Source organism: Equus asinus, chromosome 18 (genome assembly GCF_041296235.1).
Source record: "Equus asinus isolate D_3611 breed Donkey chromosome 18, EquAss-T2T_v2, whole genome shotgun sequence".
In the NCBI taxonomy this organism is placed as follows: Eukaryota; Metazoa; Chordata; class Mammalia; order Perissodactyla; family Equidae; genus Equus; species Equus asinus.
Window position 1 is genome coordinate 10,495,320 of NC_091807.1, and position 27,125 is coordinate 10,522,444.

General features: G+C 35.3%; 1 protein-coding gene across 6 annotated transcripts in view; it reads left to right on the forward strand.

Annotated features, from left to right (window-relative positions):
- ROBO1 (roundabout guidance receptor 1) overlaps window positions 1-27,125 on the forward strand; it is a 1,064,923-nt gene that overhangs the window by 1,002,686 nt on the left and 35,112 nt on the right. For 2 of the 6 annotated variants that reach the window (XM_014867639.3, XM_014867642.3), the window contains 8 exons: window positions 88-209; window positions 4,508-4,679; window positions 8,368-8,565; window positions 12,669-12,695; window positions 14,105-14,147; window positions 20,854-21,008; window positions 23,548-23,883; window positions 25,720-25,827. In XM_014867639.3, coding sequence (XP_014723125.1) covers window positions 88-209; window positions 4,508-4,679; window positions 8,368-8,565; window positions 12,669-12,695; window positions 14,105-14,147; window positions 20,854-21,008; window positions 23,548-23,883; window positions 25,720-25,827 — 1,161 coding nt within the window. The remainder of the gene's footprint in view (window positions 1-87; window positions 210-4,507; window positions 4,680-8,367; window positions 8,566-12,668; window positions 12,696-14,104; window positions 14,148-20,853; window positions 21,009-23,547; window positions 23,884-25,719; window positions 25,828-27,125) is intronic. The other 4 variants (XM_070488682.1, XM_070488684.1, XM_070488681.1 and 1 more) reach the window with 3 other exon arrangements.

A 27,125-nucleotide genomic window follows, 5' to 3' on the forward strand; every position in this document is an offset into this window, starting at 1 on the left:
TAGTTACTATTTGACTTTAAATGTTAATGTCTTTCAGTGTTCTCTAATGCACTCATAATAATCCACTTTTTAAAAACAATTTACTAGCACCCAGTGCCCCACCCCAAAGCGTAACTGTATCGAAGAATGACGGAAATGGCACTGCAATTCTTGTTAGTTGGCAGCCACCTCCGGAAGACACTCAAAATGGAATGGTCCAAGAGTATAAGGTAATAAACACGTGCTAATTTACTGATGGATACCCCTCTCCCCCGCAAAGAAAAGGGGAAAGAAATCGTGCTTAAATCGTTTGTGGATATTTGGCGCCATCTGCTGGTCGACATAGCAGCATATAAAATTATTTCTGAAAATACTCTCCTGTTCATTCAGTGATTGTAGACTAATTCTTTTTGTTGGAAAAGCCATTTGAAAATAAATCAATTTGAAAGTGAGAGTCTACGTGGTTTCAAAATATATAGTTCCATCTAATTTCACACAAATAACAAATGTAAATGCTAATAAAAATCTTTCTTTGTCCCTAAAAAATAGCTTAAAAATATTTTGAGGGATTGGATTGCCCTATGGAATTGGCTATGAATCATTTTCTATCAAATATGGTTTGTTTTCCTTTTATAATGTACTTAAAATTTTATAACTTTGGGCTAAGTTAGAAAAATTATTTGTGTGCCCGAAAATCAGGGTTTTTTTTTTAATAAATCTTGTTTTAGTCTCTAAACAAAATTTTATGTCAGAGGGAATTCAGTTATAAATTTCTGTATGTTTAAATGAGTTTTTCAAATATGTGATATATTGTCAAGTGGTTTAATCTAATGACTCTGAATAATTATTTTACCCTAATGATTCTGAATAATTGTTTTAACCTATGAAATCATTAGCTCTAGACAATGAATTTAGAGAGACTTACACAAATTCATTTTGAGCAAATATTTTCAAGGTGCAACAAAAACTAAGTTAAGGATGTGAAATTTATCCTAACAATGATTCCATGTTATAGGAAAATCTTAATGAGCTATGATAAACGAACAATTGATAGACTGAATCAGGAAAATCTTAATAGAAAGTAGACTTTATGGTATTTTTTCAACATTTATGTTGAAAACACACTACGTACTAGGCGAAATTTAACTGCAAAACATGTATTTCTCTAGACGCTGCCTTACATTTCTGTGATGCCTCAGTATTTTTCTAGTTACTAACTAAATTATGATCGTTAGTAGATTACCTCATACAGGTGAATGTTTTAGACTGTGCCTATTGATATGAAACTGATGTTTAGAAGGTGAATACATACACCTTCTCTAGCAGAGGTCAGTGCTTTTTAATTACAAGAATCACGTGTGGAATCATTTTCCAAATATAAGAGCCTGGCCCCCACCCTCAGAGATTCTGATGCAGTAGGTCTGACAGCAGGGCCTGTGTTTATATTTTGGTAGATGTCTCCAGGTAACTCTGATGTGCACTCTTTGTTAAGGCCTAAATAAAGACCATAAATGGTCTTTTGAGTAGCAAATTAATTTGTTCAATAACCAACTATGCTGAGCTTAATTTTAGGTATAATATTTTATTTCAAAAGACAAACTGAAAACCTCTTTATGAAATTTGTGTACACTTTAAGAGGGTGACTTTTTATTTAAGTATTTAAAATTCTGCCATAAATGTACAGTGGATGTTTTAAAGTCTTTCAGATTAGATCTCCTAGTGTAATTGAGTCATTAAAAGGTAAGAGTCTCTACACTTGTAAGTGCTTTCTCATGAGTTTCAGGGTTATTTTCATACTGGGGAGTGACAGAATGCTATGGTTCAGTCTGGAAAATAAACTGTTATAGAAATTTTTAAGGATTTAAAATGAGGTGATGTCTCAGCTCTCAAGCAAAATTGTGTAATGTAGGCATTTTCCCCTAAGAGTCAAAACTCATTTCTCTCCTGAAAAAATGCAAAAGGGTGGATTTCACTTAACTTCATGGTCAATTTAAAATAATAAAATGCCTTTCAGAATCTGATTGACTGGTTCAAAATCAGTTTGTGGCTTTGGTTCAGCTGCATAATGTAATTGGGGAAAAAAAAGCACAAAGGACTCTTTATTTCCAAATGGTCAGATCCTGGTATAGAGTCTGACCATTTGCTCGTGTTATGCATTGAAACTATATTAAAATAATATTAACTTTCAAAGAAAAAAATTAAAGGTTATTGACCATGTGACAGAGGACACTGATATTAGATTTATTTTAAATCCCATTTCCTTTTACAGTTTAGACAATAGGCTACTTGAAGCTAATCTCACATATGGCTCGAGGATATCCTAAAGAATATAGAGCAAGGTTTACTACTTCATGGATCATTTTCTTTTGGAAACTGAGTCCAAATCCAGTCATGCACTGTATACAAGTTCTTCAACATTGAAAAAGATCATGCTATGATTAAATAATCCTTTAGTGAAACTTAAAATAAGGATTATAGTGTAGTTTAAACATCTTAATATCCTGGAAATAATTTCCTAGCAGAAATATCATTATCAAAGTTAATGAATATACAATAATTTTCTATTGGAAGAATATTTTCCTTTCAAGTCAAATATATATTGTTATTCTTTATGATCTCATATATGTTATCAAAGACTAATTAATATTCCCACTTAAATATAAGATCAGAATGCTAATTTTCTCTCATTGGTAATAGTTGAACATACCATAGGCTGAATTAAATCCTAGGATAATCCCTACTCCTTATTTCAGTTTTATTTTTAATAACCACATTTATATAAAGATGCTTTAGATTATTCAGAAGCTCTCTTTTTAAATCAACTGTGTCTTGATTTTGACATAGAAGGTGATGTGACTGTGACAGCGTCAGGTAATTTTATCCCGAAGAACTATTGAAGTGAAGTACAGATCTTCCTTGACTTACGGTGGGGTTACATCCAGATAAACCTATTGTAAGTTGAAAATGCATTTAATACCCCTAACCTACGGAGCATCATAGCTTAGCCTACCTAACAAATCTGCTCAGAACACTTACATCAGCCTACAGTTGAGCAAAATCATCTAGCTCAAAGCCTATTTTATAATGAAGTGTCGCCTATCTCATGTAATTGATTGAATATGGTACTGAAAGTGAAAAACAGTATGGTTGTCTGTGTCCGGCATGGTTGTAAGCGTATCAGTTGCTTACCTTCACGATCATGTGACTGGCGGAGAGCTGCGCTCACTGCCGCTGCCCAGCATCATGAGAGTATTGTACCACATAACGCCAGCCCAGGAAAAGATAAGATTTGAAAATTTGAAGCATGATTTCTACTGAATGTCTGTCTCTTTTACACCATCATAAAGTCGAACCACTGTTAGTCAAACCATTGTGAGTCGGGGACTGTCTGTACTAGACTCGAAGCTTCCTCCTCCTCTTTGTTTTGTGTTATCTGGTCATCCAGGGTTATGCTGTAGTAGGAGTGCAAATGCTGAGTGATGGTAGATAAGTTATTTTTCTTAGCTGGATATAGACAACTTTTTACAAGGTCCTTTTTTTTCTGGCAAATAATTTCTAGATGTTTAAAAAAACCCTGATGATATGGGCTGATAGGAACCAGTGTCTTTGAGCAAAAATGTTTAGACTCACCTAATATAATCCTTTAAAAGTATATGAGAAAGTTCAAAAAGGTCTTGAGGGTACAGTAGTCCCCCCTTATCATTGTTTTGCTTTCTATAGTTTCCACCACCCACAGTCAACCACCGTCTGAAAATATTAAGTGGCAAATTCCAGAAATAATGACTTAGAAGTTTTAACTGGTGCACTGTTCTGAGTAGCATGGTGTAATATTGCACCATCCTGCTCTGTCCTGCTGGGGATGTGAATCCTCTCTTTGTCCACTATATCCATGGTGTATACTCTATCCACCCCCCACCCCGTTAGTCACTTAGTAGCCGTCTGGATTATCAGATCAACTGTCATATGGAATCACCGTGCTTGTGTTCAATAACCCTTATTGTACTTAATAATGGCCCCAAAGCACAAGAGTAGTGATGCTGGCAATTTGGGTACGCCAAAAAGAAGCCGTAACGTACTTCCTTTAAGTGAAAAGGTGAAAGTGCTCGACTTAATAAGAAAAAAAAAAAAAGTATACTGAGGTTGCTAAGATCTACAGTAAGAGCGAATCTTCTATCTGTGAAATTTTGAAGAAGGAAAAAGTTTTGCTGTCACACCTCAAATACATATGTATAGGAAAACATATAGTATATATAGGGTTCAATACTATCCATGGTTTCAGGCATCCACCGGGGGTCTTGGATGGTATCTCGTGCAGATAAGGGGGCACTCCTGCACTACTAACACTAGGTTTGCCTGAAAGAGTCTTCTCAGAACTAGATCCGAGGGAAAAATGACTTCTGAAACTTCCTATATTAAGTTCATGATAGATCTGAACTCTGTCTAGGTTTAAAACCATGATATGCTATGTTGATCTTTGTATTAACTTGCAACATTTACCAGCTTCCCATTTGTTGTGCTCTTCTTACAGGTCTGGTGTCTTGGCAATGAAACTCGATACCACATAAACAAGACCGTGGACGGTTCCACGTTTTCTGTGGTCATTCCCTCCCTGGTTCCAGGGATCCGATACAGCGTAGAGGTGGCAGCCAGCACTGGGGCTGGGGCTGGGGTGAAGAGCGAGCCACAGTTCATCCAGTTAGGTCAGTGCAGGACGGATCTGGTTTGAGAGTGTACCAATGAGCGCTTGGCCCTGCTTTTGTGTTTTTGCATGTAGTGGAGCCATCATTGCAAGTTGAATGGACTGTGAATAAAAAGCACACATTTTAAACGATATTTCAAGCAAAAGGTGCCAAGTTTCAGTGTCATCCTACTCCTGTCTTGTTGAATTCTTCTCCTCTATTCAATGAATACTATTAATTGAGCAGCAAGGATACCTCAGTGAACAAGAAAGACACAGTCTGCACCTTCATGGAACTTACGGTTGCTTGGATTTAAAAAAAAAAAAAAAAAAAACTTCCATGCAAAATTTAAACCAGGTTTTGGAAATTTGCAGCGATATGCAATTTATAGTCATCATTTTTGTGTCTATTTAAAATTGCAATTGTTTTTTTATAACAAAAGATAGACTGAGATGTCAGAGAGCATTGGAATATGGTTATATGCTAATCACTTAGAATGTTAAGTACAATGTGTGCTTCAAAAGTGGTTGGATGAATTAAAAAAATAAAAAGACAGAGAAGACTTTATTACCATAGTTATTTATTACCAACACAAAAGCAAGGCCAAGCGCTCATCGCTACAAGCAATGTGGCATGAACATAAAATACAGATTAGCAAGTGGTTACCAGTAAAATCTAAAACAAACGAGAGAAACAGCAAGAAATACAATTATGGATGGAAAAGGAGGGAAAAGGTCAGATAACAGGCAACGTTTAAACTATGAAAGATGCTGAGAAGTATATGGTCAACTTTGTGTTTATTCCTTTTAGTTCAGAAGTTAAACGTTAGTAGTGTTTTATGTCAGTTGCTAAATTACAAAAAATAATCAGATACGTGAATCTTTATACTTCACAAATAAATACACAGTACTTGGCACGTTGATAACACTGATGACATCCTAGAAATTACTTCAAAACAAAATTAGGAAACATTTGGCTTTGAATAAACTTTGTTACTATACATAAGGGATTTTGCATTCTATTTGGAAACCATTATTGATGTTCCATTGAGAAAATTCTAGATGCTGTAACAGATACATTTGCAGAATCTCTGTTGTATAATACAATCATAAAGTCCACCTGAAGTCCACTGCTTGTAGGTGGGACCCTGTTCCATGTAGACATGGAGGGTCATGGGCTGATGAAGTTTATGCTCTTTAACGTGGGGCTTCCAAGGTTGACCCTGGGCCAGCAGAAAGGAAGAAAAGAAACACAAAGTGTGGAAGGGTTAAATGGTACAGGTCTGCAAATGGTGTACATCACGCATGCCCAGAACTCAGTCATCTGATTCCAAATAGATAAATGGAAACACGGGACAACGAAGTCACTGGCTAGGGAGCTACTTTCCAACAACTCTATGTTGTGGAAAACTCTATTCAAACTTTTACTAAGAGCTTGCTGTCTCTACCACAGCCACGAGCCAGAATTTGATTTTTGGATTATCTTTCACATTAAGCACATTTTAAAACAGTGATTATGTACACACCTTTTAAGCAAAAATAGCTTCATGGTTATTTCTGGTTCATTTATTACAAAATTCCAAGCAATACAGGAAACTAAAAAAATTGCTTGATGCATCTGTTACAATGTTATGTAAGCTATGGGGGAAAACAGTCTAAATATAGATCTTTTTACTCAAATAGTTCCCAGTTTTGTGAAATGTCAGTATTAACTTATTACAGTTGAAATTATAAGTTACATTGGGATGACCCTATACATTGTTGGTGTCCTTTACCTATTTTTATAACATATGACTTTTAGTCTAGGTTTTCAAAGAAAAATTGGAAAAAGGACCATGTGTAATTTTATTTATTTAAGATTTAAATCATGGGATTTAAGGGTCAAATTAGTTTTCTTGGAATTATAAATGTGTTCCAGTTTTCCATATCTTAATATAGACTCAGCTGCAGTGAGACAAAGACTGAGATATGGAGTGGCTATTTTATTCATTAGTCACACCACACTTTATTCTGTTAAGCCCATCTGGTCCCTTGCATGGAGCGTCTCTTGGCTGTCTCCATAAAATCTGAAGCTACCCAACTTAACCTTGCACAAATAGCCATGAAATCTATAAACCTAGCACGTACAAAGGATGTATTAGGAATAAAAAGAATATGTCTGCTTGGTGAACTTTCAGAGGATGAAGCGCTCTTAGGATAACCATAGATAAAAGGGTCTGGAACATGAAATAAAACTTTCAGTCAACAAACAGTTGAAGGCAGGTGACTGCGATTGCCTGTGAAAATAGATCTTTCAGCCTTGACCCTCCATATAAAGAAACCTGGAATTCTGTTCAAGAAAAAAGCAAATAAAAAAACACACACACAAAACATGAGTAGCAACTTAGCCATTTCACTTAGAAAGGGGTGCTATTTTCCTAAGGCTGTTTCCTTAGCCATTGAATGCTGCTTATTTTTCCTACCAGTGTCTTATCAGGATGCAGTATCATTTAATAGGAAAATATAATCTGTAAGAATGTTTTCAGCTTGAGAAATATTATTAATACATAATGAGTGATACCAATTATTTTTCTGGAAATAAAAATGATATTTGGACTGGAATAAGTGTTTCTATTTTAAATCAGCTTGTATTAGCAGGACATTTTTGGAATCAAATGATTTAATGATTGTAAGAAAGCACCAATCCTAATGAAATGGGCAAACCACTGCTTGTTTCACCAGATGTGGTGAGGGAAAAACACTAAAACTTGATGGGAATTCTGCCCACTGGGCATCCTCAGCATTGCCCTCACTCAGTGCCAGCAAAGTAAGATGTTGCTTTGGTGACAGGGAACAGCTTCCAGTTTTCTACAGACTTTGCAGACCGCTCTATGTGAACTGATGAAATGGTGGGCTTGAAAAATGAATGTCTCAGTAGGTTTAAACCTAGATGTAAAATAAGTGCATTTTAATAGCCTTAAATTCCATCAATTTTTAATTCTTGAATCAAAATAGCTAACAGAAAACATAAGCCTTTTTGACTGTTCATAACAGTTGATAATTCTTGTTCATATTTAATGTTCTTATATCTATTGCTGGCCACAGTTATTGTTTTAAAAGAAAGTTTATTCATAGTTCTTTCAATGGTAACATTATCTTAATTTTTCTTTGGTTTTTAATGATCCTGAATTTTATAGACCCTTCTGAACATAGGTTCAAATCATGTGTTTCTAAGGCAGTTAAGAGTCCCAGAATATATTTGGGGGTTGGGGGGGAAAAAGAATACACACACACACACACGCACATTTTCTTTTTCAATATATACCTTATAAAGGAAATAAAATTTTATTTTCTACCCTTTTTAGAACATATAATTGAGGATTCCTTTAGAAGTCTGAGAAAGTTTGTATCTTTTCTATACGTATTTATTTGGTACCCCTTATTATTATACTTTCCTTTCATTCATTCATTAAATATATTCCATGAATTTTTTATATCATATTCATTTTAAATAAATAAATAATTTGAGTTAAAATAAATAAAGTGAATATAATTTTGCTGAAAAATCTCATGAACTATTTTAATTAGCAATGGTGGATGTTGCAGAATGAAAAACAGAGCTCATGGTCCAAAAATTAACAAAAGAGTGACAATTATTTTATATTACATAAGTATGAATCCATTATCTCATTGAGTTTTAAACTCAAATTAATCAAAATATGGCTTTTCAGATTCTCATGGGAACCCCGTGTCACCTGAGGACCAGGTCAGCCTTGCTCAGCAGATCTCAGATGTCGTGAAGCAGCCAGCGTTCATCGCAGGAATCGGGGCCGCCTGTTGGATCATCCTCATGGTCTTCAGCATCTGGCTCTATCGACACAGGAAGAAGAGAAATGGGCTGACGAGTACTTATGCGGGTATCAGAAAAGGTATTAACTCACCCGAGTTTTTCTTATTTTAACATGTTCCCATAACTCTTGATTTTACTCTGTGACTCCAAATTATTTGTGATCATATATATCCTATATTAAATTATTTTAATATATAAACATTTTCAAAAGTACTTTTATATTATTGTGATATCTGCCTATTAACTCCTTTTGAGTAGCAGTGTTACAAATAGGCTTATCGCTTTCAGGCCCAGTTCCTTTAAAATATATTTTACCAAGGTAGGTCTACACTTCATTGTTATACTATTCCCTTGTTCTCTTGGGAATTACTTTATTACTTTAATCTCCTTGTCACAGGAATTATAAATACAAGCTTTCAACTGTCTCACACAGCTTTAATGGGAGCATTTTGCCCTTTGTGAAGTGAAAGAAATTCTTCATAAAATTATTTTAATGATTATTTCTGACTATTTATAAAATAATCATTTCTTACTGAATATGGAATGCATGACTGACGTGCTTCAGTTTGCAGAGAGATGAGATGTAGTACTTTTTTATTGCTATATTTAAATTTGCAGAGTTGAATATGTATATGCTGTTAATTAGTGGTGGTGATGTTGTTAGAAATGTGTTTACAGTTTTAGAAAAGAAAGTTTACTTGGCTGCCATTATTTACAATTTTCTGGATGAACTGAATATGTCAAGGTATTTCACAGACCCCTTTGCCACATGTCCTCAAAGTCTGTAGATTGGTGATTTGTATTTTTTACTCTCTGAGGAGAATATTAACAATGTCAGACGGATAGCCCCCCTCCCCCCGACAAATATCTTCATCAACTCTGGGCCTCAGGTCTGAGCTATTGGTAGGGTAGCTGTAAGTCCCAGTTTTCAGAGGGCAGTCCCAATTTATGTCTTTAGTTCAACTAAATTATTTATAGTGCTCCTTTTTGCTCTCAGAATTGTCTTAGTTTGGATGACAAATTATACATTCATCTTAGTTATAGGGCCTATGCTTTAGCGTGAGACAACACTTTTAGTTTGCCGCAAAGCAAATTGAGAGAGAATTACCAAAAGACACATTCCCGCCCCCACCATCACCACTTTTGTAAAAAAAAGATTCTCTACATATTTCCTAAGTGAACATTTCCTGCATGTCTTGGCCAAGTCATTTCTCTGGTCAATTATATGGAAAGGTCAGAATTTTTAGTGGTAGTTACAACTTTTCTCAATGAAAAGTTCTCTCCAATGCCCCTATACACTTATAAACAGTCTGGGACAGCAGTCTAAAATATTTACACTCTAGGTCACAAGGGGTCTTGGAAAGAAAGAGTCAACACAAATTCATCACCCATACTGTAAAAATAAATCAGTGTGCCTCCGGCCTGTGGCTCTGCCATAATCTCTTCATATACATACATTTGCCTTGGTATTATCCTCCTTAAATATGTTTTTTTCAGATATGTGTCCTATCTAGAGATGAAGCAAAATGTCGGTATCCCTCCCTGTGAAATGGAAAAAGAGGGCTTGAAGGTTACTGCAAAGAGAGCCAGTGCTCATTATGTATACAAAGTAGAACAAAGTCAGGCACATGTGTAACCACATAAAACCTTTGACTGACAAACAATGCAGAGAAGGGGTTTGTGGGTGTCTGTGTGTCCTGGAGCGGAGAAAGGGCAGGGTGTTGGGGGTTGTGTTTTGAAATCTGATTTAATGAGGAAAAGTGACTAATTAACATATAGATGTAGAGTTTCTTGAATTCTCCAGGAATCCTGTATTTCTTATTGTGATGAAGTGCTATAGCTGTGTGGTTAAAACAATTTGATGCTCTGTATTGTCTTGAAATCTAAATATGTGACACGAAACCCTGTTCCTTTCTGAAATGTCTCTTTTCCTTTACTAATGTACTTTAAGCATGCTGACAAATGCTATGTGCTCTTTCTGCAAAATCTATTAAACTAATATCATTGTCCCTTTAACTAGCTTGAGTTTGAGCAGAAATCATAGAACATAATTACAAATGTAATTGGTGAGCATTCGATTCCGCTTTTCTCACTTTGCCTCGTCGGCACTTTTTCATAATTCTTTTTCTGTGCAATTAAAAGAAGTGATTCCTGAAACCTTAAATTGTCTGTGCCAAAAACAATGCTGATAATTATAAGCAAAAAGGAAGTGAAATATTTTTAAGAAATAAATGTAAAAGAGCCTATTGACCTATAAACCATCAAACCAGAGCGTGACTTTGGGTAATAGTGAGCATTTTTAACACTTCCCCCTCCATTTATCTGTAGATGTGCCCTCTGCTAGAACACTCAGTACCCTTTGTCCATGTGCATTCACACAGTGCACCAGCGGCAGTGGGTAAACAGAGTTTATTACTCTATTGTTGGAAGCTTTGAGAATTAAGTTGTTCTTTGCTATGCGAGCTGTAAAAATTTCATTTAGACTGACTTCTTTTCATCTCTTCTTTAATTCCTCAAACTGGGGTTAGCAGTTAGCTAGGAGTACTGACAAGGCCCTTTCATATTTTCCCTATGTCCTTGTGGTTGCAAATTAATGTTCAGGCCCTCCATTCTTGCTTGAATAGCTGTACTTGCAAATGTACCTTTTTACTTTTTTTATGAAGACTTGTTACTATGGCTCTGAATTTTTGATTGTAGCTAAATCACATTGACTCTCTGAAAAGATCTGAGTGAATGAAAACACAATAGAATTCTCAACACAGGGACTGCTGTGCTATCAACGAAGGCCAGTGTGTAAATTAGGTACACAGCATTGGGGCTTCTGTTTTTGTTCTTTCTAGTGTGCTCAGAGATAAAATGGTTTGGTAAGAAGTGACAGTTGTAAAGGATGCTACTGCATTCCTGTTTACAACCCCAAATGCTGTAATCCTAAAGTAAATTTCTTAGAGACAGTCAAATGTGAAGTGGAAAATACAGTTTTGGCAGGTTTTCGATGCACAATAAGTAATCAATATTCTAGTTTGTGTGTATTAAGGATTTTTTAAAAGCAAACTTCAGTCTTCAAGGGAGTAACATAGATTTCCTTGCTTCCTTCCCAGGGCAGTGTTTACTTTCAATTAACTTGAGGAGCTTGGAAAATAAGGCAGCCTCCTCCCTCTGAAATGACGTGGAAATAGTTCTGGTGTTATCCAACACCCAGCAATGGCAGAAGAGAGGGAAAGTGGGGGAGGCGAGGCTGCTACTTTTGAGGTCTGCAGTTCAATTTCAGGCATTATTGATTAGATTAAGATTTATAACTGCAGAGAGAGTGAAGGTTTTCAGAGGGTGTTATTGTTCATTGTTTAGCTTCTAGTGTGGCTTTAAAAAAAAAGCTCAGCCTACTCCTAGAAAGCTGCTAAATATAAACTATAATAGAGAAACTAAAGGCTAAAATGCCCCATTTTTTTCTGTCCATTCACAAATTTCTATGATGATAAAAATACAGCATTATACTTTATATGATAAAGTGTCCGGCATTTCTTAGCAGTGAAACAGTTCAATTCTATGGTTCTCTTTGTTCCAGTTCTTTCTTCTCTCCTTTCCTCCTTCCTTCCTTCCTTTCTTCTGTCCTTCCTTCCGTCCTCCCTCCCTCCCTCCTTCTTTCTTCCTTTCTTTATTTCTCTCTCTCTCTTTTTTCTTTTTCTTTTCTTAAGTCTTTCTCTCTCCTTCCCTCTCTCTCTGTCTCCATCTCTTTTAATGATAAACACTTAAGTGCACCTATTAGTCCACTTTAATGAGCATTCACTTCCAGATTTCTAGATAAGGTTCAAGCAAAACCCTGATAATGCTTGTTTAAGAATCCATCACTCAGTGTTTGGAAATGATTAATAGTAGAGGATTTCTGTTTGTACTAAAGCCATGAGCCAAATCTATGTTACTAAATGCAGGGTCATTCACAGGCTAACCCAGCCCAATTCCCCTCCCTACTCAAATGTCAGACACTTCGAAATAGTACCTGTAGAGACAAGCTCCTTTTTTAAACCTCGGATTTGGTTTTATTCCTCTATCAGAGGGTCAGAGCTCCTGGCTTAGTTATTTACATTTGTTTTATGTTCCGCTGTCTGCTTGATTTATACTAATGTGATATGTTCCCTTTCTCTCTTCAGCTTAATAACTGGTTTATATTTTGTTTTGATTTTTCAGTCCCGTCTTTTACCTTCACACCAACAGGTATATATTTGCACCCTCCTCCTTTCCTTTGTTAGTTTGGCATGTGTTGTACTATTGTGTTTCTGTTTTTATTTCATTTCCTGCAGTAAGTTGGGGGAAAGGACTTAAAATGGAATACAATACTTCATTGACCCATGTCAGGCATGCATTTGCAGTAGAAGTGGTTGGTGTTGCTTTTCATCCATTTAATGCAGTTACTTATTCATGACTCCACGCTGCATCTTAGCCTTGTTTGCATGTGTTTCATTCAATAGACACACTGTTTCTACCCTCAGCATGATTTAACATGCTAATGATCTTATTGATTATTTTGTACTTGGCAGTGCATTTTTTTCCTTAATTTAAGCTTGCAGTTTTTCCAACAAACATTTCTCTCCCTTGCCATTCTCTGTCCATAGAATCAACATCCTTAAAGGTAACCAAAATACCCAGCCCATGTGAAAGATAAAACTTTTCATTTTCCCCAAGTTGGAATGGTAATATTCTGTTCTATTCAGTTTCTTTGAAAGTGGGTCGTCTTCTTTCACATCACCTTGAGTACAAGATGTACCTGTAGTCTTGCTTCTTGGTTTTAATCCAGTTATTGTAATCACTGGGAGCAGTTCTCTCTCCTTAACAGACTCCCAGTTTGGAGTTCTTCTAAGTAGCAGAATTTGGCAGCTTTTAGATACACATTTTTTCTTAGAAAATGTGTCTGCATTTACAGAGAAACTAATCTTCTTAACCCCTTGCCTAACTATGTACAAATCTTTTTTTGTTGTTGTTATGGCTAAATTTTTTAATCTCAGCTTATAATTAAGCTGAGAATGCTTTCAAGAACATTAAAATATATTTTCTCTATATATACATGCCTGATGAAAATATAATGAGAGGGGTTTCTACAAGCCACAATAACGAATAGTTTGCATTAATTAATAGTCACAGCTTGGCATACATCTTTGTGTGTGGAGAGAGGGAAGGTTTATTTTAACATTTATCTTTGTCTTACTGGTACTCATACTTCTGGGAAAATAGTCTAGTAGGGTTTTTCTTTTCCCAAATTTAAGATTCCATTTATATAAAATCATGAAATTATATGATCTAATCATAAATTCAAAATAGAAATCTATGGGAATGTATAAATGTATAATAGTTATATTTAATAGGAGTGTACTAAAGTTTTGCTTTGGCTTAGTTCTCAACCTTGTTGGCACATTAAGAAAATAAGAGTAACATATTTAATTATGTATAATTTTTTTAAAAATACTAGTTGAATCATAAATCTACTTTCTGTGATGATTTTTATAATGCTTCTGAGTAGAAAGGGAGAAAGCGTTTCATTTTAGAAAGATGCTCATGAATGTAATAGCTTTTGGTCTGTCAGCATAAACATGTCTATTAATTGTTCCTTGTTTTTGGTAACATTCTAGTAACTTATCAGAGAGGAGGCGAAGCTGCGAGCAGCGGAGGGAGGTAATTATCTTGCTTGTTTTGTAGATCCTAAAGGGAATTCCAGCTATTTCTTCTTTTCTTCCTCGATGGCATCACTTTCTTTGCTTAAAAGGTTTAACTTAAATGTGAAAATTTGTTCAAATCTTTTAGAAATACTCCATTCTGCTGTGCTGGGAACCAAGCTTATTTACACACAAACGCAATCGATGGGAGCTGTTGCATCTTAGTCAGTGAACACCAGAGGGAGCAGTTTAACCGGGAAAGACAGACTTGAAGATTTAGCACGTGGTTAAAAGGAGTTAATTAAGCGATGGCATTTATGAAGATTAAGAAATATAGTTAGTTAACAGATAATATCAAAGGAAAAGTGTTCATTTGAAGACCTGCTGAACACAGCATTTGCTCATAAGCTGTTGTAGGTTATGTTTATTTGTTTATTCTTGTTATGAATTCAACATAGTTCAGGCTCTCCATTTTCAGGGAAGTACATTGAAGTGAAAGAAGAAATCTAGGTAGCTTGTTAACCCAGAGCTTTTTTTCTTCTAATTAAAATGAACCTCAATCTTATATTTATGATTTTTTTGTAATTATTATTCAGTGATCTTTAATATATTCACAGAGAAATCACAAATTGATGTGACAGGCAGCTTAACGGGGTTGAAATAATGTATAAGTTACATGAGCCAAGCTTTAGGATTTTCTGAAATACGATGATTCTTCTTTTCAAAAACAGTAACATCTAGCTTAAAGCGTAAGAAAAAAAATCTTTCAAACAAAACCGTTTTATAATTCAAATTCAATTCACTTATTGAGTGCCCTGCTTTGTACAGGATAATGTGGTTGCTACTGAAAAAGACAAAAATGAATAAGATATTATTGCTGAATCTGAGGAACATACCATCTGATGACAAAATTATGAGTTTATTATAAGACAAAGAGTGATTAAAAAAATATATTGACCCCCTTTAACCAGTGGTGTACAAATTTGGCAATAAGCACTAATCATTCTTTCCTGGGTACTGCCTGCTGCTAGCTTCCTGTTTTCACACCTGGGAAACAAAGCCAGCCACACTGAAAGACCCAAAAACTAGGGAGGTCTTCATAAAGAATAAATCCATTTGATTTAGAAATTAAACCAGGGCATGTTTTTGCATCCAGGGGAATTCCATCTAAATCATAGCCCAGATATTCGTGAAACCGCCTTTGGCATAAGAACATTCTCTCGTGGATAAATCTGCAATGCCTGATTATATAACCACCTTTCTACATGTGTATATTCATGACTGTAGACTTCAGCTTTGTCATTCATCAAAGCATATGAAAGTGCTTATTGAGCATCTTCTATATGTTCTGCACTAGCCTCTGTGCGTGCACAGATGCTCTCTGTCTCTCTCTCACACACACACTCACACACACACACACTCTTATTATAAGTCTGATTCCTACTGTAAAGGAATTTACAACCTAGATAGACCAAATTTTCAAAGAGGAAATAATGGCAGGAATCCATAGGTACTAAATGCTAGTTTCTATGGCAGGACTGAAAAATTACAAAGTTCCTGCACTATCTATCCATTTGGAAAGCTTGCTATACCACCACAGAGAATTAACCTTTTAAATTTAAAAATAGAACAGCAGTGAAACTGATTTATTTCAAATACCAAAGAAAAATGATCTTTTTACCAAATTAAATGACAAAAGATGCTGCAATGTTATAGAGGCAACAGTTAAATATAGATCTTAGAGTCAGTGCTCAAAGTGACAGTTATATGCACAATTTTAAATTTATTTCTTCATCAAACACATTGACTGAATATCTGCCATGTGACAGGCACTGTTCTAGTTGCTTGGGATGCCTCAGTGAGCGAAGTCAATAAAAATTCCTGTCCTTGTGAACCTTACATTTAGTGGAGGAGATAGAAGATAAATAATAAACATTAAAAACAAGTCAACCCTGTAGTATCAGCAGCTGATGTGTGCCATAGAAAAAACAGAGCAGGAAAAGTAGAATCAGGAGTGCATTAGGAAGAGGTCTCATTTCCTAGCCATGTATGTGTGTGTGTCTTTGTGTACACGTGTGTGTTCTATGATCCAATGTAGTGAAAGAATGAGCAGTGAACCAAACCTGCATTCACTTCTTTCATGTCCATCCCTTAAACACTTGTTTCCCTCAGGCATTTCAGACTCCATGAGCCCTCACTGGACCTCCTACCTCATTTGGTTAATGACACCTGAGTCAAAATGTTCCAGGCATCCTCTTTCCTTCATCCATTACTGCATTTTGTTAATCCTACCTTTTATCCACCCACTATCACTATATGGTTTCATTTCAGCACTTGTTCTCATTTGCATAATCTATTATGAAAGCTCCCAGTAGTCTTACCTTTATCTACCTTCATTAGCACTACTTCTTGTTAATTCCTGTTGCCCATTGGAGTGAGAATAATATTTCGAAATGCAAGTTGATCACATCTCTGAGCTGCTGAAGATGCCATTTTCAATAACACCCACCATGTTTAGAATATCAAGTCCACATTCAGCTTAGCTTGTGAAGCCTACAGTCTCTAGTGGCTTTGTAGGCCCACTTCACACCTCCTTGTGCCACACCCTACAACCCACTGTGTCAGCCCACCTGCCATTTGCCAATATTGCATTATCTTTGTCCTTATTGCATCAGTCAAAATGTGTGTGCCCCTTCCCCTTATCAGTTTGCTGAAGTTCACCCGCTGCATCCTCCATGAACTCTTTGTGCTGTGTATATGTCACAATTAAGCACCTAATGTGAGGTAATATGATTATCTTTTGTTTATTTCAGGTGTCAGCAAATTATGACTCTTGGGCCAAATCCAGTCTGCCACCTGTTTTCGTAAACAAAGTTTTATAATACAGCCAGACTCATTTGTTTACATATTGTCTATGACTGCTTTCCGGCCACAGTGGCATTGTTGAGTAGTTGTGACATAAAATATATGGCCTGCAAAACCTAAAATGGTTCCTATCTGATCCTTTGCAGAAATAGTTTGCCAACTCCTGGCTTGTATGGTTGTCTCTCACAATAGAATGTGAGATCCTGGAGTATAGAGGCTACGTGATTTATTAATCAATAATTAAATGCATAAATTTTTTGAAATTTGATTAATGTAATTTATTGAATTACATCAGTACTTTCAATACATGGATTATGGTTCTTCGAAAGATATCATCAATAAGTATCTAAGGAAGGAAGGAATGCCTGAGGTGTTGAATAAATGAATGTCAGAAGACCTGAGTTCTGTTCCTGATGACTTTAGAGAAAATTTTTGGGACTGGAGGTTTTCTTCCCTCTAACAAAGGAGAAGCTTGAGCTGAAAATCTCTTCTAGTTCTCAAAATTGTCCATTTAGCTATTCCCAGAAAAGGGATTGTGGTCAGGAAAGAGGCCTTCCCAACTGGAAAAGGGCAAAGGACTTGCGATGTGATCCAGGGGAGGATTGTGGAAATGTGAAGTGGCTGCTCCTATTCATTTGTTTTCCTTACCTCAAACGTCCCAATCACCTCTTCCAAAAGACCTACTTAACATCTAAACCACAGCATAAAACAGGAAACAGCAGAGAAAGCCTGAAGAAAGGACTAGGAATGTGAGACTAACCAGGTGGAGAACGCCAATACCACATTTCCTGGCGTGGCAGGGAGAAAGAAACAGGGCTCAGGCTTTGCTTCTCTTTAAGATACTGGCGACTGTTAGATCTATCCCTCACTTCTTCCTGGGCTTCAGAACTTTTTGATGCTCTCAATGGAAAGAGAAAGCAGCCTATGGGCAACCCTTACTGCCAGTCCCGCTCACCATTTTCCCAGCCCCTGGCCCTTCTAGTATTGTATCTGGTGGTTTAGGAGTTTAAATGGATTATTTTTATTGGAGTGAGTGATTGGAATATCTGGAGAAAGAGAAGCAGAGAAATTGAAAGTAATTGCCAGATAATTTCTTACGTGCATTTGTCCTCTTTTCCGTTGTGACACAAATCTATCTCCTTAATATAAACTGGAAGATAAATTTGGTTTTTGCGAGTCCTAGTGTCTTCCTTTTCCTGATAATATTGTCTTTTTGAAGACAAGGAAGAAATAAGCAAACTCAGATGTATTAGCATGAAAATATAACAACTAATATATGGTAATACATATATATCATATGATAACATTATATAATATTTTAGACACATATTAATCACTGTAACCGGCATTGTATTTTGTTCCTGTTTCATTTCTTGTTATTGGGCAGCTAAATCTATCTTACACACACTGGATCATCTTAAATGTATAAATATAACTTGTGAGATTATTAGTTTAAAAAGACCCTAACACCCTTCTCAGAGTAGCTGCATATGACCTTGACTTCCTCAGAGACCTCTGAAATATACACATGGCATTTTAAGATTCATTATGGGCCAGTAATTGTGGCTCACTTTCTTCTCTCAATAATTAGCATTCCAAACACAAGTCTAAACTAAAAGCTAGGATGTGAATTGTTAATCCTACTTCCTGTTGGAAATCACCCATACATATGAAAAGTTCTTTCAGCCTATGAGGATATCAAAACATTCACTTTAAAAGTGTTTTTCTGAGGGAATCATAGTAGCATAAAAATATCGTCAATTCCTATTGAAACATGTAAGTCAGGCTGTGGAAAATTTCCACTTGACACATACTTCAAACATCCCGTAATATCTCTACAGTGGCAAATATGGAGATTTATTTTTAATAACTTCTAATATGATAACACACTTGATTTCAGTTCAAGAGAGAAGAAAATAAGGAAAGCTAAAGATTACTAGATGCAGAATTTCTATAACCAACATCTATTTCAAAGTCTCCAGATATCTGTGATACAGCTTACATTTAAATGTTTTAAATTTCAACAGTTCAGCAACATTGCTGTTCAAAGCATGTTTTTATCAACAATTTTAATAGTAAGTTGGCTCCGTTTTAACAGTGTTATTCTGAATTCCAAGTCTTCAGGCATTTTCCCACCCTTCCTTCTATTAATGTTTGAGGGCTTTAGGAAATTTCAGCACTCTCCAGCATATGTGTTTATAGTATCTTGGATTAGAGTGTGGATTCTAGAGGCAGACTATGTGGATTTTTCTGCCACTCAGTCACTTTGTATAACCATTCACAAGTTTCTTAACGTCTCTCAGGTGTCTCAGTTTCCTCATCTGTAAAACTGGGATAATAATAGTAACTACTTCGTAGAATTGTGGTAAGAATTAGATGAGTTAATACATGTCAAGAGCTCAGAACAACACCTCACACTCTGTAAGCAAAGAGTAAATATTCATTTTTATTACGTATATATATATATATGTTATAGATATATAAATTATAAATCCATATTCTTCATTTGAAGTGAATTATTCCTCAAATAGCCATCATTTGCATGGTAAGTTTCCTCAGTTGACTATCTATGTGTCAGAGTAGGAACCATGGAGAATGAAGTGTCAGGTTCTTGCTTCCCAGGTAAATGAGAAGCACGGTGTTGCACTTTAACAAAGAAAGTGAAACCATAAAGAAAATCTCTGCGGAATCTGTAGTGCCAGTCTGTTTATTGTGGATCTGACAGCACATCATGCATCATCACCACTTTTGCTGAATTATCAAATGGAGTCAATGTTGGAAAAGAACATCAGGAATGCCGTCCTTGGACTCCAGTCTGCGTTTCTGGCACTGGCGGTTCAGGGCTCTCATTAATAACTGCTGATGTGCTTTGCATTCCCAACTCACAGTGAAAGAGGATTAACATCTGTTGTGCCAAAAAAAACATGAACGCTAATATTTCTTATAGTGGACATCTTTGTTTTACCAGATTTAATTCAGTAGCTTTCCTTTGTTTATGTAGGGATTTGTGGCATTTTACATTGTCACCATCAGAAAATGTTGACAAGCTTACGGAACTGTGCACTGAAACACTGAGGAGGCTTTGCAAAATGTCACAGAGTCCCAAACTCACTATTTCTGAAACAGTTTTGAAGAAAAATATGCAAATGTGCTTACTGTGAAGGATCCATTGTCTAAGAAAAGGAGCTTGTTCCATTTTTTAAATGAAGTTGTGAGAAGAATCATTATTTAAAATTTTTTTAAATTAAATAATTAATTTTCTTGGTGAGGAAGATTGGCCCTGAGCTAATATCTGTTGCCTATCTTCCTCTAATTTGTACGTGGGACACTGCCAAGCATGGCTTGATGAACAGTGTGTAGGTCTGCACCCAGGATCCGAACTTGTGAACCCCAGGCCACTGAAGTGGAGCACGTGAAGTTAACCACTATGCTACTGGGCCAGTCCAGAATCATTATTTTTTAATGGGTCAAAAATGAATAAATGCAAATTGTCTTAACTATGGTACTCTTTAAGCTACTAAAACACTAAAACATATATGTATCCATATTTTTAGATTCCATGTTTGATTGTTAGTCATTGTGACTAAAGGAGGAGGAGAGCATTGCAAAATGTACAGTATTTTAGGTCTGAAGCACAACTCTGCCAGTTTACAAAGTCATGGCTATATAAGCTGTGGCCCATCCCAGAACAGTACATTACAGTTGTCTTGTCTGTAAAATAAAAATAATAATAATATCGTTCAGCATAGTTGACTCAATTATTTGTGAGAATAATGAGATGAAGAGTTTATTGGAATTCTGTATAGGAAATATTATTTGCTATCTATATAACATTGACTTTTATATATTCTTTTCTTTAGGCCAGGACTTCTCAACATCAGTGAACCTGCCACGCAGCCATGGCTGGCAGACACGTGGCCTAATACTGGCAACAACCACAATGACTGCTCCATCAATTGCTGTGCAGCCGGCAATGGGAACAGCGATAGCAACCTGACTACTTATAGTCGCCCAGGTTAGAGACACAGAGCCAGCTTGATATGTACGAGCATTGTTAGGAACTAGCTTTAAGGAGATACATTTCTTTTTGTCTCCCTACATTGGAATGGAAAATTTGATCAACATTTTCATGAAATGCTGACTATTATTTAGCAAACTAGCCTGATTCAAGTATTTTCTCCATCCCTATATCTCCACATCTCACCATCCACCAAAATGTGTGCAATGGGAGAATGGAGAATGTAAACTAGAATAGATAGCAAATAAAGAAAAATGAAATTATGTAAGTATTCATTTTTATAAGAATGTATGCAGTTGTAATTTTTAGTTATTATTTTCAAGATTTGGGGAATAAAACAGATCAAAAGATCAATAAATGTATAGCTAGAATTAACCAAATTCTTTAATAGCAGTAGTAATAATAATAATTGTACAACAGTGGTAACAAAAAATTATAAAGAAAATTAAATGAAATTCAAAATCAGATTTTTATAGTATACTAGTAGATCCTGAGGATACAAGAGATATATATATCTTTCGCAGGTGTGTATACATACACTTATTTTGTATTATGTGGGCTTGGTTCAGAAATATGTGTGAGTAAATTACTTTGCTAAAATTTCATGGCAAAACATGACAGTAAAGTGTGGAGGTAGAGTATGCAATATTTAAAGGAATAAGCTGAAAATTACAAATGACTTCTTACAAAAAACGAAAGAAAACATCCCTCAACATTTCCAATGTGGGAAGTATTAAAAGAATCATGAAGAATCAAAAGAAATGACTGTAGAAGTAAAATAACCCATGGAATTAAGGAAAAGGGAAATAGAAGATGGCATTTAAGTAAAGATGTTCTGCACCATTAAGACAAATCATAGCACAAACTGTAAGTCTACCCCTAAAACAAATCTCAAGTCTCCGCTGGATATGAATATGGATGTGACATATCTATGTGCTCAAGTCCATGTTCTCCAGAGGTCCATATTCTAGTTGCCCAGACAGATAGATGCTCACAAAATTATAAATAAAAGACTATACGGCGTCCTATAAAAGAGAAAAAAATAATGATACCAAATTAAATTAATATGTATTGGTGTGTTGTCCGACATGGTAGCCTCAGGCTACCAGTGGCTATTTAAATTGAAATTAAATAAAATGCATCTTAAAATTCAGCTCTTCATCAGCACTAGCCACATATCAAGTGCTCAGTAGTCAAATGTGGCTAGTGGCCACTGTATTGAACAATGCAGAATAAAACATGTCCCTCATCTCAGAAAGTTCTATTGAATAGCACTCATTTAGAAAGATTGGTGGAGAAAAATGAGATTGCCAAAGCCATATCACCTTTAATAATATTTCTTAACCACTCTCAAACAAAACTTAATACCTAGAAATTAGGAATAAGAATTACTAGAGGCCAAATGAATTAAATATTCCTGCACCCTGATCGTTTATTGTTGAAATGCGGAGTAGTTGAATTCTGTAGGATAGTGAAGTTGCAATTTTTTCTTAAGATTATATTCATATTTACATCTTTACTGACAATCATGTTAATTTATCATTTCTTAAAATATCCAGTTGAAAAGCAGTCCTCAAAATGACCTGTTAATGTTGGTCATGATGAACTACATGAATAAAATAATGGTATTTTTAACATTGTAACTTAACTAATCTTTTTATTTAAAAAAAGTCCTAATTTTAAATTATGATTTTAGTTCTTTCTGCTATTTTAATATTTTTAACTGCAGGCTTTAAATATTTCTATATCCATATAAATTATTTCATTCTCAAATATTTCAATGAAGGGAAAATTAGAGCGAAATTGAGATAGGAGACATTAGATATTATTCCAGGCTTTATTTGATTAAATTACCCTGGTTACCATGATTCATTTTGTCAATGTTATTGTCATTATTATTGTCTTAGGGTGTGATCATGAAACCACGAAAAAATGATTATATAACATCCTTCTCTGATAATGATCATCCTATATGACCGAGAGAAGAACTAACGAAATTCTCTTGAGCACTATTTACTATCACTCTACCTCTGTTCATCGTATCTTTTGAATAGAGGAACTTGATAAAATGTTGAATCTCAACTTCTTTGATCTGAGAGCCGAGTTTTCTCCTTTGGATTCTCAGCTTACATGCTGTGTTCTGCTACAGCTAACTAGTAGCATCAAAGATTTCAGGAACTCAAGACTAGAAAATTTAAATTTGGCGCATATATTCATGTATGTATTATTTCAGTGGAAGTTCTATTAATGAGGTTGTTAAAATAAAATTGTCTTAAATTATGTATTACTACATAGCACTAGCAGAAGTTAAAAATTACTCTCTTTATAAATTCTGTGTGTCCTTTCTTATTCCCTCAACTTTTGTTTTTTTTTAAAAAGTACATATGAATACTTGGCCCTTTTTTATTGATCTTATTTAAGCCCATTTTTACTGTACATAACAATTCTAGTGTGACTCACCAAGCTACATACAAAAAAGTTCAAAACGAATAACCATGCAGAATGACTTTTTCCTTTTCCTCTCCATTGCACATAGCTGATTGTATAGCAAATTATAACAACCAACTGGATAACAAACAAACAAATCTGATGCTCCCTGAGTCAACTGTTTATGGTGATGTGGACCTTAGTAACAAAATCAATGAGATGAAAACCTTCAATAGCCCAAATCTGAAGGATGGGCGTTTTGTCAATCCATCAGGGCAGCCCACTCCTTATGCCACCACCCAGCTCATCCAGTCAAACCTCAGCAACAATATGAACAATGGCAGCGGGGACTCTGGCGAGAAGCACTGGAAGCCACCGGGACAGCAGAAACAAGAAGTGGCACCAATTCAGTATAACATCATGGAGCAAAACAAATTGAACAAAGGTGAAGAGCTTTATCTTTTTCTGTATTGGTATCCTTAGCCCTTCAGTACTGCATGCCAAAACTTGTCTAGGATCAGCAAGTGGAATCTTTCTTTTGTTATTAAGGTTTTCTTATTTCTTTGGTTTCAAAATTTCCAGTGTCAGAGTTAATTAGCACAACAATAACCTTGGAAAATTGATTTTATAATAATATATAAGTATTTTCAAATGGTTTTGAGATTAATTTAAATTTAATCGTAGGTGAGGGATTGCTTAGGACAGACAATCTTTTATTCATGAGGCAGATGTACCACCGTCACAATACCTCCCATTTTGAATAAATAGACTATCTCATTCTTTCGACTGGAGAATGGAAGATAATTGCTTCTACATGGTCATATAAATGAGTGGCATTTTTATATCAAACTGAAGAAAAATAATTAAGTTAAACTTAAACTGGAGAAGTGGTTCACTTTATTGTAGATCTACTACCTGATGGTTACTAAGACCACCGCAATGTGTGATCTTAGAACCTGAATTTCTTTGGTTGACCTGATTGAAGTCTGTCAGGATAGAACCTAAAATAAATTCAGTTTAGTGTGAACTTGTAGCAGCAGAAGAGCATTTTATGGGCTGAGGAGAATGTTGCTCTACTATAATATGTGTGAGTTGGAAGAGATAGGTATTTGATTTCTTTGTACTCCTTCAGGCTATTACTTTAATAACATGATTTGCAAAGTTACACCTCTAGGAAAAGAGGAATTGCTCTGATTTGAATAGATCGGAGCAATTTTGTACAAGTGTCCGAGTAAAAGATATATTTTATTGTAGATAATTAGAGACATAGATTTATTTTCTTTAGGCTTGAGTTGGGACCATATTTTAAAAAAATAAAACAGTACAGTTGGAGATTACAAAAAGATAATTTAAGATGAACATTTCATTTGATTAAGTTAATGTTATATGTTTTTATTTAACAATACAGTCATCTAGCTTTTTCCAAGTTTAAAAAAACCCTTGATTGGTATAATAAGCCAATTCAATAAATATTTGTTAAGACTCTTAGACATGTTCATGACAAAGGCTGACAAAGATGAATAGGACAGTTTCTGCAATCACAGAGTTTACAGTGGGGATTCAAACTATTGTTCCATTATTCCTCTGTAGTATATGGCTTTACTGTGGATTTTGGAAAGCTCTGACAGTCGCTGCACAAATATTTCAGAGCTCTGATTTATTGTTTATGCTGCCTGTAAACAGACTTGGTATGTCAGACTATAATAAAGACCCTGGAATGCAACTAGACTGACAGATTATTACTCAGTCTATTCCAGTGGTGAGTTTGTCATTTGGATTTTCACCTTTGCCTAAGTAAGCAAAGCATTTCTGTGGGAGATTGGGATACTTTTTTTCTTATCATGAGGACATTTTTTATTAGATATAACCTTGCAGATGTTTCAGTTTTATTTTAATTATTTTTTTGATTTGCAGACATATTTTCCTACTTTCTTGTTAAAATTATTTTGTTACTATATTTTTAAAGTAAAGAAGTGAAGCAAATCTGATTTCCGCCTGAGCTGATGTATCAATATTTAAAGAGAAGAAATAGTCCCTCATATGATTCGTTCATACTTGTGTTTAGTCTGGTTCATGTAAAGGAGATGATGCAAAGAATTTGTTTTATAATCTCAAAAGAGAAAGGTTTAAAGTTCTTTATCTTTGTTGATTTTTCCTCCTGAACACTTACATACATCTTAGCAAGTGATCAACATGATGTTTTAAAAGCCTAATTGTTGGTAGATGATTGAGGCACCAAAGAGAAAATAATTCTTTAATTTTTTCCATCTGAAATATTTAGATTATCGAGCAAATGACACAATTCCTCCAACTATCCCATACAACCAATCATACGACCAGAATACGGGAGGATCCTACAATAGTTCAGACCGGGGCAGCAGTACATCTGGTAAGTGAGGGGAACTACAGAAAAAGTCAACTTCTCCTTTAAAAAGATGGTACATTCCAGGCTTGCAAATTGAATGCTAATGAACTGATGTTCGTGTATGACATGTCTGATCACTTTATGTCATTTGAATCTTCCCGGTATGGGTCTTGTTTTAGCAATTTGAGAAACTGTCCACTCACTAAATCATTTTACATTCTATTTGGTCAAAGACTGAGGATCCTATTTCCCTCTTTGTTAAAGAGCTTTAGTAAAGCCAGAAGCATGAACTAATCTTTAAATGCAGTTGAAACTTCTTTTTTCCCCCCTCAGCCAAAATATAACTAAAAAGGTTTGACATATAGTTAATCTGCTAAATATGTCACCATTTGAAGCAAGACTATAAACACATGTAAAATTTGAGTACACTTGAACAAAATCAAAAGCTTTAGAGACAATATTATGAGACCTAGGAACAACAGAAACCTACCTCAGTTTATAATCTCTCTACTATCCCTCAGTGCTTGCTCTAAAATGTCATAAAGCAAACTCGCAACTTAAGTCTGTAAGTGTCTCAGAAGCCCCACTGAGGCCTCTTCCCTGTGGTCTTCATGCTGCTACAGCTGTTTGCCAGCTGTTTTCCTGATAGGGGCTGCAGATGGGAGCTTGCTGGTATTTAAGTCCTGTTTTTCTAATTAAAAGCAGTTCATTATTAGAACTAACATGTGGCAAGTCACACCACGATGAGAGCAAAACCAATTGATCTTGACTCTAGAATGTTTCTCTGGGAGAGAGTAGAAATACCACTTCCCATCAACTGGATTAAAGTTGTTGCTAGGTGCCCTTGGCCAAGTGTCTCTACCCCTCTTTTGTAATGAATATGCACTTGCATTTTACCATGTTCTCTTGAAGAAGGCATGCTGATGTGGCATTTTCTAGCATATGTTTTGTCACTGATTGAAACAGTTTTATTTGAATTAAAAATCTTAGAAATAGCTCTTTACCTTTTTAGATCTACTCTTCTTCTACTATACATTGTTCAATTTTTTTTAACAATTAAAATCTTATTAAGTTACTTTTTTCTTTTTTAAAGTCAGGAAACCCTGAATTAAGAGAAAATTTTCAAGGATCTATTCTTGGGAAAACCATAGAAAATATTTTAATATTTGATATCTCATGCTATTTCATCTTTAAATTCTTAGCCATTTAGAGAGAAAATCATTTCTTGATGGGAAAAAAAAACCCTGATTCTGGGTTATCAGTATTCAATTGATTTTCTCCATCCCTCAGCTTAGATACCTAGATCGCGATGTGCTGCTGTT